Raw genomic sequence first — 12,756 nt, 5'->3', positions numbered from 1 at the left:
TGAACCTGGGAGGCAGAGATTGCAACACTGCACTGCAGCCTGGGTGACAGAGCAAAACTGTCTCCAAAAAAAAAAAAGTATTCTGGCTGTGACCTGAGAGATATAAACAGATGAAAAACCCTCAGTTTCTCTTAGATTACGTGAGTCTGGGGTGTAAGCCCTAGTTCTTATGGCCAGCTTAAGACATTCATGCCATTTTTCTGTATTTGCATTAGTTGTTGCCCCTTGTGTTATGTTATAGCAAATGCTCCTATACATACACTATTTAGGGAAACCTTTGGTAGTAGTCCGAGGAGGGTGAATCACCTGAGGTCAGAAGTTCAAGACCAGCCTAATCAGCTTGGTGAAACCCCGTCTCTACTAAATTACAAAAATTAGCTGGGCATGGTGGCAGTTGCCTGTAATCCCACTACTTAGGAGGCTGAGGCAGGAAGGAGAATTGCTTGAACCCCGGAAGCGGAGGTTGCAGTGAGCTGAGATCGTGCCATTGTGCTCTAGCCTGGGCAACAAGAGTGAAACTTCGTCTCAAAAAAAAGCATTATTTTCACCAGCATTCTCAGGAAATTAGGTATACTCTTAATTTTTTAAAAATAATTGGTACCACCAATATAAGTTCTTTTTTTTTTTTTTTTCTTTTTCTTTTTTTTTTTGAGACGGATTCTTGCCCTGTTGCCCAGGCTGGAGTGCAGTGGCACGATCTTGGCTCACTGCAACCTCCACTTCCCAGGTTCAAGCAATTCTCCTGCCTCAGCTTCCCACCATGCATGGATATTTTGTATTTTTAGTAGATACAGGGTTACACTATTTGGCCAGGCTGGTCTCAAACTCCTAACCTCAATTGATCCAGCCACCTTGGCCTCCCAAAGTTCTGGGATTACAGATGGGAGCCACCGTGGCTGGCCAAGTTCTTTTTTTCTTTTTCTTTTTCTTTTTTTTTTTTTTTTTTTTGAGACAGAGTTTTGTTGTTGTTGCCTAGGCTAGAGTGCAGTGGCTTGATCTCAGCTCACCACAACCTCCACTTCCCGGCTTCAAACGATTCTCCTGCCTCTGCCTCCGCCTCCCGAGTAGCTGGGATTACAGGCATGCACCACCATGCCCGGCTAATTTTGTGTTTTTAGTAGAGACAGGTCCATGTTGGCCAGGCTGGCCTCGAACTCCCAACCTCAGGTGATCCGCCCAAAGTACTGGGATTACTGGTGTGAGTAATCAGCCTCCTAAAGTACTGGGATTACTGGTGTGAGTCACCGCACCAAACATTTTTCTTCCTAAACAAGATACAATGAATAAACAGTTAAACACTTATATTTTTCCTTTTATACATTGGCTGTCTTGGATGTTGAAGTAGCTGGTACAGACATCCCTTTGTATCTGTGGAAAACTGGCTTCAGGACCTACTGTGGATACCAAAATCACAGATGCTCAAGTCCCTGATATAAAATGACGTAGTGTTTGCCTATAACCATGCACATTCTTTCATTATGCTTTAAATTACCTCTAATTACTTATGATCCCTATTACAATGTAAATGCTATGTAAATAGTTGTTATACTGTATTGCATAGGGAATGATAAGAAAAATAGTCTGTCGGCCAGGCGCGGTGGCTCAAGCCTGTAATCCCAGCACTTTGGGAGGCCGAGGCGGGCGGATCACAAGGTCAGGAGATCGAGACCACAGTGAAACCCCGTCTCTACTAAAAATACAAAAAATTAGCCGGGCGCGGTGGCGGGCGCCTGTAGTCCCAGCTACTCAGGAGGCTGAGGCAGGAGAATGGCGGGAACCCGGGAGGCGGAGCTTGCAGTGAGCCGAGATCGCGCCACTGCACTCCAGCCTGGGCAACAGCGTGAGACTCCGTCTCAAAAAAAAAAAAAAAAAGAAAAAGAAAAATAGTCTGTACATGTTTAATACAGATGCAGGTTTTTTTCCTGAATATTTTTGATCCATGGCTGGTTGAATCCATGAATGCAGAACCCAAGGATATGAAGGGCCAACTGTACTGATTGTCCTTTTACTAAATAGTCCCAGGCAGGTTCTGTTTTGACCTGGAACATGCTGTTTTTATTTCTTCCCTTGTTGTCCATTAGCTCTCAGATGCCTGCCTTCAGCAATTTACTTCCCCTTTTAAATTTCCTTTTTAACCTGTGGGCTAGAAAATTTGATAACCAAGCACATGAAAATTATATGTGAAAGTATGACTAGATTGTAATGCAGGTAAGCATTGGGTAAAAATATGCTCTTATGTACTAACAATGGGGATCACTATTTTGAAAAGCAGTTTGGCAATACAAGCAAAAGCCTATAATGTGAGTTCGTGAGTTATCATTACACAAATTCAATATATCATGATTTCTTAAAGAATATGGTCCGCGGCCGGGCGCGGTGGCTCAAGCCTGTAATCCCAGCACTTTGGGAGGCCGAGACGGGTGGATCACGAGGTCAGGAGATCGAGACCAACCTGGTGAACATGGTGAAACCCCGTCTCTACTAAAAAATACAAAAAACTAGCCGGGCGAGGTGGCGGCGCCTGTAGTCCCAGCTACTCGGGAGGCTGAGGCAGGAGAATGGCGTGAACCCGGGAGGTGGAGCTTGCAGTGAGCTGAGATCCGGCCACTGCAACTCCAGCCCGGGACACAGAGCGAGACTCCGTCTCAAAAAAAAAAAAAAAAAAAAAAGAATATGGTCCGCATTGAGTAAATCTCTGATTTTTAGTTATATCCATAATTCTACGATCTAGAACTAATGCTACTAGTTAGAAAAAAGCTAGTTTGATAGAAAAGCTGTTAAGTTGCATTCATTCTCAATAATCATTTCCCGTGCTTTCTGTTATCCAATCTCTGCAAAACATTATTGTGTACATTTTAGTTTTTCTAGTTAATTTAGGTAGGAGGGTGAATCTGTTCTGTTACTCAATCATACACAGAAGTGTAAGTGCCAGTCCCATGTACTTAAATACTAACTACAAGCTTGCAGTTCTTAAATGTATCCCATTGCCTATTCCACAAGTTGAGTGTGCAATACTCATGTGGATCTGCAGTAGTGATCTCAAATTTCACACGTCCAAAAACAAACATACAATATCTGCCCTCAATTCCCAAACCTCACCGCTGAATCTCCTATATGTCCTGAGATCTTGTAGTTATTCACTACTTTTTTATTTCACATCTCAATAACTTATGTATCAACAAACCCCATTGATTCGTTGATTCTTCCTTCAAAATATATCCCATATCAGGCCAGGTGCAGTGGCTCGAGCCTGTAATCCCAGCACTTTGGGAGGCTGAGACGGGCGGATCACAAGATCAGGAGATCGAGACCATCCTGGCTAACACTGTGAAACCCCGTCTCTACTAAAAAATACAAAAAAAAAAACTAGCCGGGCGAGGTGGCGGGCACCTGTAGTCCTAGCTATTCGGGAGGCTGAGGCAGGAGAATGGCGTAAACCCGGGAGGCGGAGCTTGCAGTGAGCCGAGATATGGCCACTGCACTCCAGCCTGGGCGACAGAGCAAGACTCCGTCTCAAAAAAAAAATATATATATATATATCCCATATCCATCCACTTACTATCACCACCACTAATGCCCTGGACCAAGGCAACATTTTTAATTTTTTTTTTTCTTTTTTTGAGATGGAGTCATGCTCTGTTGCCCAGGCTGGAGCACAGTGGCACCATCTCAGCTCACTGCAAGCTCTGCCTCTTGGGTCCATGCCATTTTCCCACCTCAGCTTCCCGAGTAGCTGGGACTACAGGCACCCGCCACCACGCCTGACTAATTTTTTTGTATTTTCAGTAGAGACGGGGTTTCACTGTCTTAGCCAGGATGGTCTCAATCTCCTGACCTTGTGAAACGCCCACCTCGGCCTCCCAAAGTGTTGGGATTACAGGCGTGAGCCACTGCACCCAGCCAACATTTTATAATTGTAATAGCTTCTAAGTGCTCTCCTGGTCATTTATTTTTTACTCTAAAACTTTTATTTTGACTGGGCACACTGGCTCACGCCTCTAATTCCAGCATTTTGGGAGGCTGAGGCGGGTGGATCACCTGAGGTCAGGAGTTCAATACCAGCCTGGCCAACATTGTAAAACCCTGTCTCTACTAATAATACAAATATTAACTGGATGTGGTGGTGCATGCCTGTAATCCCAGCTACTAGGGAAGCTGAGGCAGGAGAATCGCTTGAACCCAGGAGGCAGAGGTTGCAGTGAGCTGAGATCGCTCCATTGCACTCCAACCTAGGCAACAAGAGCGAAACTCCATCTCAAAGAAATAAATAAATATTTATTTTTTTAGAGCAGTTACAGGTTCACAGCAAAGTTGTACAGAAAGTACATAGAGTTCCCATGTACTTCTGTCCTCATTCTCTTTTACTTTTCATTCTTGTCTGTTAACAATGTACTTTCAGCTCAGCAATGAATGGCCTTTTTTTAGAATGAAAGTTAAATCATGTCATTCCCAAAATCCTTTAGTGTCCTCCCATCCCACTAAGAAAAAGAATCTAAAGTCCTTATCAAGGACAACAAACTCTGGCACTGCACTTCCTCTCTGATTTCCTGTTCTACCACTCACCCATTTGCTTGCCGTCTTAGAACTGCACTGACCGACTACTGTTTCTCAAGTATGTTTTAATTCAGTGGCAATGTTTTTTCCAGTAATCCCTGATTCTCTAAGGTCATCTCATCCCAAAGCCCAGACTAAGGTAACAAAGGCTTAAACTTAGGGCCGTGAGAATGATGAAAAAGATACCTGAATAAAGTTGTTTCACACTTCTTTAAAGCCTTTAATCTACGTAAAATAGAAATGTATTAAAAGCTTTTACTTCAAACTTAAATTCTAGTTTTAAGTCTGTCACTTTCAATAGGTGATATCTTTAGCAAATTACCACTTTCATTTTCAATTTCTCAAGTGTAAAGTGAAGGAATTGGCTAGATTAGATATGTGATTCTGGGTGGCTCATTCCTGTAATCCCAGCACTTTGGGAGGCTGAGACAGGTGGATTACTTGAGGTCAGGAGTTCGAGACCAGCCTGGCTAACATATAGTAAAACCCCGTCTCTACTAAAAAGACAAAATTAGCTGTGCATGGTGGCACATGCCTGTAGTCCCAGCTACTTGGGAAACTGAGGCAAGAGAATCACTTGAACACAGGAGTGGGAGGTTGCAGCGAGCCAAGATCGTGTCACTGCACCCCAGCCTGGGTGACAGAGTAAGACTTTGTCTCTCAAAAAAAAAAAGTGATTCTGTCCATCTATGTTCTATTAAACCTTATACTACTGCTTTGTTTTCATTAGGTCTAGGCCTTAAAAACCTGTACAATTTTTACATATAATTTTATCCTTGTGTGCATGAAGTTCAAGTTCTGTGTTTTCACAGTTGCCAAAAAATAGTATGCTTTTGATCCTAACTGAAACCTTAAAGGGAGAACTCATGGAGCCTACAACATTCAGATCTAAATTGTTTTTTAAAACCGTAGAGATCGGAAAATTACCTTGAAACACACATTATATTCAGATAACAATTAAGAAACATGTAGACCTCTGAATTTTTGTTACTGGCCTAATAAGGATAAAGACTTTCTACCAGTGTATAAATCCACTGTATCACTAAGCACACTGTCAAGTTCAACTGGCTTTTCTTTTTTTTTCATTGCAAGACTTTATGGATGAAGGAAGCACTTTATTGGTTTACATTGTGATACAAGCTCCTTTTCTCATCAGTGAAGCAGGCACTTCACAGACCAACATCAGTACTGTCTATAAGAATTAATTACTAATAGTATCATCAGTGAGGATTAAGTTTCCTTAGAATGCTGAATATCTTAGTAAATGGCTTTTTTAGCTTCTAGTTTATAATCAATAAGCATAACACTCCATTTATTATTCTTCAGTGAAAAAACTTACCAGTTTTTATTGTTAGTATTATGCAGATATGCCAGCAGAAGAAAGAGAAAAGAAGTTGGCTTCCTGCTCAAGACACCGATTCCGCTACATTCCACCCAACACACCAGAGAATTTTTGGGAAGTTGGTTTTCCTTCCACTCAGACTTGTATGGAAAGAGGTGAGAGTATAGATTGCAACATTTTATAATTAATTTTTTTAAATACTTGGCCGGGCACAGTGGCTCATGCCTATAATCCCAACACTTTGGCAGGCCGAGGCGGATGGATCACCTGAGGTCAGGAGTTAAAGACCAGCCTGGCCAACGTGGTGAAGTCCCATCTCTACTAAAATACAAAAAATTAGCCAGGCATGGTGGCACACGCCTGTAGTCCCAGCTACTGGGGAGGCTGAGGCAAGTGAATCACTTGAACATAGGAGATGGAGGTTGCCGTGAGCCAAGATTGTGCCATTGCACTCCAGCCTGGGCAACAGAGCAAGACTCTGTCTCAAAAATAAAATGAAATAAGATAATAAAATAAAATACTGTATGTGCCCAAATGTGAACATGCACCTTTTTTTCTATGGTTTCTTTACCTTTTCTGCAGGTTGGGTGGTAGTTTTGTGACATAAAAACATTCCTAAAGATAAAAGGACTCTTCAGTAATTTAGTTGGAATTAGAGATTGGTTATATCACTTTAATGTGATTGTGCTTATATTATTCTGCTTTACCAAATTTCAAAAAACAATTTCTCTTTTATTGTATCATCAAAATGACTTTTTTTTTTTTTTTTTTTTTTTTTTTTTTAAATATAGGGCCTCACTCTGTCACCCGGGCTGGAGTGCAGTGGCATGCACAGTCATGGCTCACTGATGCCTCCGACTTATGGACTCAAACTATCCTATCTCAGCCTTCCAGGTAGCAAGGACTACAGGCATGTGCCACCACACCCAGCACTTTTTTGTTTTGTTTTTCGCTAGAGACAGGGTCTCACTCTGTTGCCCAGGCTGGTCTGGAACTCCTGGCCTCAAGTGGTCCTCCTGCCTTGACCTCCCAAAACGCTGGGATTACAGCCATGAGCCTCTGCACCCAGCCAAAATGACTTTAAATAAAATAAATAACCTAACAAAAACTACTAGCAAAGTTATATTTAAAAAGAGAGAATCTTTTTAAATCTCCTGCTATGAATTTTGGATTTTTAAACCTCACTTATCCAGAATGCTGTATGTTTATAAATGGTATCTGAATTAAAAAGATGTTTATTTGTTAGGTTGTTGACATGCAACTAGCTTGTTTAGATATGACACTTACATTTAATATAATTTGAGAATATATTCAGCTTTTAGGCTGTTAATAAAAGGTCAAGAGTAGTAATTTTTGTTCTGTCTTACCAGCAGCATAATGCTAAGAAATATAGATCCACACTTTTCTGGTTTTATATTTTCTACCGAAGTTAAGTTAGTTGGGTATGTGATCTGAAGTCTTCATGTCATATAACTTTCTTTGGGGTAGCATACTCCCATTTCTGTGCTCAAGCTAGGATTATTAATCTGGACATTGCCACTGTTCCAGGCATATAGTAATTCATAGTCACTAAGGTCTGAACTTCATTGTAATCGTTGGTTTAAATGAAATGAAAAGCTCGAGTCCTTAGCCTTAAAAGAGCTATTTAATTAAGCAGGGTCCATTTCACAGACCCTTTGTTGTGAAAATATCATTCCAGAGGAGCTCATAGAGCATTTAATAACTAGTTTTTATGAAGGGGCCTTTTTTTTTTTTTTTGAGATGGAGTCTCTGCAAGGCCCAGGCTGGAGTGCAGTGGCATGATCTCAGCTCACTGCAACCTCCACCTCCCAGGTTCAAGCGATTTTCCTGCCTCAGCCTCTTGAATAGCTGGGACTACAGGCACACGCCACCACACCCAGCTCTTTTTTCTTTGTATTTTTAGTAGAGATGGGGTTTCACCATTCTGGCCAGGCCTGTCTCGAACTCCTGACCTCAAGTGATCCACCCGCCTTGGCCTCCCAAAGTGCTGGGATTACAGGCTCGAGCCACCACACCTGGCCTGAAGGGACCTCTTTAACTAAAGATTTTATTCTCTACATGATTGTATTCTTAGACTTTTTTTGTATGTGGCACATATAGTTCAAAACTCATTTGTTATTAAATGAATGTTGGTATAGACATTCAGTCAGACATTCTCTTTAATAAGACAATATACTCTTAGTTTTATGAAGAATTTTAATTCAAAATCATCCTTAAACATAACTAAATATTCGCATTACATATGTATAGTTTATATATATATATAAACTAAACGCATTACATATGTACAGTTTATATATACCAAGTATACTTGAATGAAGCTGTTTAGAAAAAAGCCACAAGAGAGGAAGAATATTAGCTAAGCAGGGACTTATCTGACCTCTTTATTATTTTTTGGTATTTTCTCCATGGTCCAAAGACTACCCAGGTGCAGACTAAGTCTTACCTTTTGGTTTAAAATACTGAGTTTTAGCTGTTCCAGAGGCCATTAGTTATCTCAGTTGATCGTTCAGTTACAGATCAAACTCCTTCTTTTACTCTTTCCCTTCGTTCTCACTACTGTACCTGACTTGTCTTAAAAAAAAATAGTTTTATGAAAACGGGATGTGTCTTCTGGTATGTGATTGAAAAGTATAGTAGTGTTTAGAATATTTATGATTTGACTTTTTAATTAATTAGTAGCCCTCAGGCTTTAGGCCTGTGTTTGTCAGTTACAGATAAACATCTAAAATTTTTACCCACTAGAAGAAAAACTAGCATTAAATAAATGTCAGATGATAAAATTATACCACCTAGAATTTCATTTCAGCCTTGCCATCTTATGGAAACTGTTCTCACCTGGGCACAGTGTCTCACACCTGTAATCCCAGCACTTTGGGAGGCCAAGATGGGAGGATCCATTGAGCCCAGGAGTTCAAGACCAGCCGTGGCAGCAGAGTGAGACCCTGGGTCTAGACAAAATAAATAATAAGGCCGGGCGCGGTGGCTCAAGCCTGTAATCCCAGCACTTTGGGAGGCCGAGATGGGCGGATCACAAGGTCAGGAGATCGAGACCATCCTGGCTAACCCGGTGAAACCCTGTCTCTACTAAAAAAAATATATATATATATATATAAAAAAAAAAAAAACTAGCCGGGCGAGGTGGCGGGCGCCTGTAGTCCCAGCTACTCGGGAGGCTGAGGCAGGAGAATGGCGTAAACCCGGGAGGCGGAGCTTGCAGTGAGCTGAGATCCGGCCACTGCACTCCAGGCTGGGGGACAGAGCGAGACTCCGTCTCAAAAAAATAAATAAATAAATAAATAAATAAATAAATAAATAATAAAATTAGCCAGGTATGATGGCACATGCCTGTGGTCCCAGCGGCTGAGATGGAAGGATTGCTTGAGCCCTGGAGGTGGAGGCTGCAGTGAGCCGTGATTGCACCACTACACTCCAGCCTGGGCAACAGAGCAAGACCCTGTTTCAAAAAAACAATTAATTTAATTTAATTTTGAAAAGCAGCTGTTCTCAATGAAGAGTTCTGATGATTTAACTGCACAAGGAGAGAGACCTTCTTCACTTTTGGAGAAGCTCCAGATGTTTAACGGTAGGATAGTTTTTCCAAAAGATGCAAACTCTCTTGACAGCTTTCACTGTATTTCTGCTTTCCCCATTATTAAGCTAGATTGAGTCACCTTTGATGTGATATCTCACTGCCTGGTCACCAGATAGAATCAGTCTGGATAGAGCCTGTGATTGCACCCCTATGCGTATGGCAGAGCAAATACTTCCCCTGAAAATTACATGTTTAGAGACACCTTAGGAGATCTAATAGTCTGAATGGTATAGAGGGATTGTCATCTATTGAAATAGCTACTGTAAAAAGTGTTTTTGATAAGTACCTGAAATTTATAGTAGAGTTCATGTTGAGCACTTTGTCCCCCTTTGCAACTACCTATAGGAGGCAGAATATGAAAGTTTAAGAATTCTGGTTCTGGAATAAGAAAGAGCTTGGGCCAGGTCCCAGCTCCTCTACTTGCTAGCTTTGTGAACAAGTAATTTAACTTCCTTGGGTCTCTATTACCTCATCTGTGAAACAGGTATAGTAGAAACTATTTCAAACGAATGTGAGTTATATGAGATGATGTATGCAACCATTTAGTAAATGTTTACTGCTGTCATTATTATAAATGAGGAAACATGCTAAATAGTGAGATCAATCATCAGCATCACAAAGCTAATAATCAGAATTATATAAACTTACAAAGCATCAAATAAGAAACGTTTACTAGGTATAAGCTGAAAGAAATACATGTTGCACATACAGTCTTCTAAGTTTATGATTTGTTTTTAAGGTTATATTAAGGAAGATCTTGATCCTTGTCCTCGCCCAAAAAGACGTCAGCCTTACAACGCAATATTTTCTCCAAAAGGCAAGGAGCAGAAGACATAGACGTTGAAACAGAAACAATAGGATGGAGCAGTTTTTTCCTTCTTATTTATACTTAAAGTTGGTATTAAACATTGGTTTTTTGATCTTCTATAAAGGGATTTATAAATCAGTTTTCTATTGAAAATGTTTGCGATATTTTGCTTTTGCACCTTTAAAACAATAAGGCGCTTTCATTTTGCACTCTAACTTAAGAGTTTTTATTTACTTTGTGTAGTGATACCTAATACAATTTTGAAAATACGATAGTTGTAGTCTGATTTGTTGCCTTTCAGTTCTTTTCTTTTTACTTCATCTTCCCTTGGTATTTACATTGAGCAGTGACTTCATTTTAATCATGACAGATTTTTCTTAATCAGTTGCTCTTCTCTAGGTCATACCAGTGTCTAGCATTTAAGTCTTTTTTTTTTTTAAACAAAAAAGAAAGCCTATATTTTAATAGTTTTTTAAAACTCTCCAGCTTTTGTTGAATTGGGATCAGGTACTATACTGTCATAAATTCCTTTCAAGGTGACCACAAATACCGACTTTTTTTCCTTTCCCATGTACTGTAAACATTATTCTCTGATCTGGTCCTAATTTTCCAGCTCTTCACATGTTTTCTTTTCATCATACTTTCTTCCCCCCACCCCGAGAAGGTGTCTCGCTCTGTTGCCAGGCTGGAGTGCAGTGGCACAATCTCAGCCCACTGCCACCTCCGCCTCCCGGGTTCAAGTGATTCTCCTGCCTCAGCATCCCAAGTAGCTGGACTACAGGCACACACCACCATGCCCAGTTAATTTTTGTATTGTTAGTAGAGACGGGGTTTCACTGTGTTGGCCAGGATGGTCTTGATCTCTTGACCTCGTGATCCACCTGCCTCGGCCTCCCAAAGTGCTGGGATTAAAGGCATGAGCCACCGCGCCCAGCCATACTTTTTTTTTTTTTTTCTGGTGCAGTTTCGAGGTTAAATATGTTGAGTTCTCTGCCCATTTGTTCAACTTCTATTGTATTATTTCTGTGGACTGACAAATGTTATGAACAATTTGGTTTCAAAATAGATTTTTCTATTTAGCAACTTTCTATTCCTCTAGGACCTAGTATATGAGTCACTAAGATGACTGACCAATCTGTGCCATCTTTTCTAGTGACATTTTGTTTATCAGTGTCTCTTTTGTGTATTTCTTTGATCCATATCTTGACAGTATTACATAAGCAGAAATGAAAGAGACATTGAATGGAATGTCTCACTCAAATATAAATAACCTTATGAATACAATCTTTACTTCTCAGAGTCCTAAAATCTTCTTGCTTAGTCTGGTCTTCCTTGTTGATCAGGGTTCTCGTGAATAAGTGGCATTAGTTTGTGTTCTCACAAATAGGATAGGAAAAGGAATTACACATATTGATTATATACTTTATGTCAGACCACTTATGTACATTGTTTGGCTCCATGATTCTGATTTTTTTTTTGAGGCGGAATCTCACTCTTTTGCCCAGGCTGGAGTACAGTGGCATAATCTCTGCTCACTGCAAGCTCCGCCTCCCAGGTTCATGCCATTCTCCTGCCTCAGCCTCCCGAGGAGCTGGGACTACAGGCGCCCGCCACCACGCCCAGCTTATTTTTTGTATTTTTTAGTAGAGATGGGGTTTCACTATGTTAGCCAGGATGGTCTCGATTTCCTGACCTTGTGATCCGCCCGCCTCGGCCTCCCAAAGTGCTGGGATTACAGGCGTGAGCCACCGTGTCTGGCCATTCTGAATTTTTTATCACCCTATCATCACTTCTATTCAGCCCTTTTCTTCCCTTCCTAAATTGTTTATTCTGTGTTTGATTTTTGTTCTCTGCTGGTAGTCAGCTAATCTTCCAAAAATAGTAGTAGTCATTGATTGATCACTTACTGTATGTCAAGAACTGTGTTATACTCTTCACATAAATGTTTCTCTTTCGATCCTCAAATAACCCTGTGAATTTATCACTTAATATTGTTAAGCGGCAAAAAAAAAAAAAAGAGGATCCAAAAAACAGCAGATTAAAAAACAAATTACTGGCTGTATTTTTCTCACCTTAAAAAATCTAGAGGTCAGCAGTCCAAGGCCACTAGTGCAGCTCCATAATGGCCTTAGGGACCCAGATTTCTCCTGGTTTTCTGCTCTTCCATACTTTATATTGGTGTTCATCCTGGTATCTGTAAAGTAGTCTCCACCACCTCTACCATCATGTCCATGTTCTGCACAAAAAGAAGAAAAAAAGTACATGCCATTTGTTTTCGTTCCCTACAAAAAAGTTTCCAGAAAGCCCTACCTCATAACTTTCCTGACTTCTCAGAGGTCAGAATTATCCATCTCATGGCTACCTCTAATAACTAGTAGGGATGAAATTAGAACCCATAGTTGCCTAATTCCAGAATCTACTAACTCATCTTCACTA

The 12,756-nt window shown here is 40.6% G+C and overlaps 1 protein-coding gene across 8 annotated transcripts in view; it reads left to right on the top strand.

Annotated features, from left to right (window-relative positions):
- Nucleotides 1-11,876, top strand: part of LOC105465556 (RB binding protein 8, endonuclease) — a 117,008-nt gene extending 105,132 nt beyond the window's left edge. For 2 of the 8 annotated variants that reach the window (XM_071085547.1, XM_071085548.1), the window contains 2 exons: nt 5,910-6,051; nt 10,252-10,752. In XM_071085547.1, the coding sequence (XP_070941648.1) occupies nt 5,910-6,051; nt 10,252-10,349 (240 nt within the window). In that variant the 3' untranslated portion in view covers nt 10,350-10,752. Of the gene's footprint in view, nt 1-5,909; nt 6,052-10,251 lie in introns of all 8 variants that reach the window. The other 6 variants (XM_071085550.1, XM_071085551.1, XM_071085552.1 and 3 more) reach the window with 6 other exon arrangements.
- The last annotated feature ends 880 nt before the right edge of the window (nt 11,877-12,756 follow it).

The sequence above is a fragment of the Macaca nemestrina genome, chromosome 19 (assembly GCF_043159975.1).
Source record: "Macaca nemestrina isolate mMacNem1 chromosome 19, mMacNem.hap1, whole genome shotgun sequence".
In the NCBI taxonomy this organism is placed as follows: Eukaryota; Metazoa; Chordata; class Mammalia; order Primates; family Cercopithecidae; genus Macaca; species Macaca nemestrina.
The sequence above is the reverse complement of the archived record's forward strand: the minus strand, read 5'-3'. Positions and strand labels throughout refer to the sequence as shown.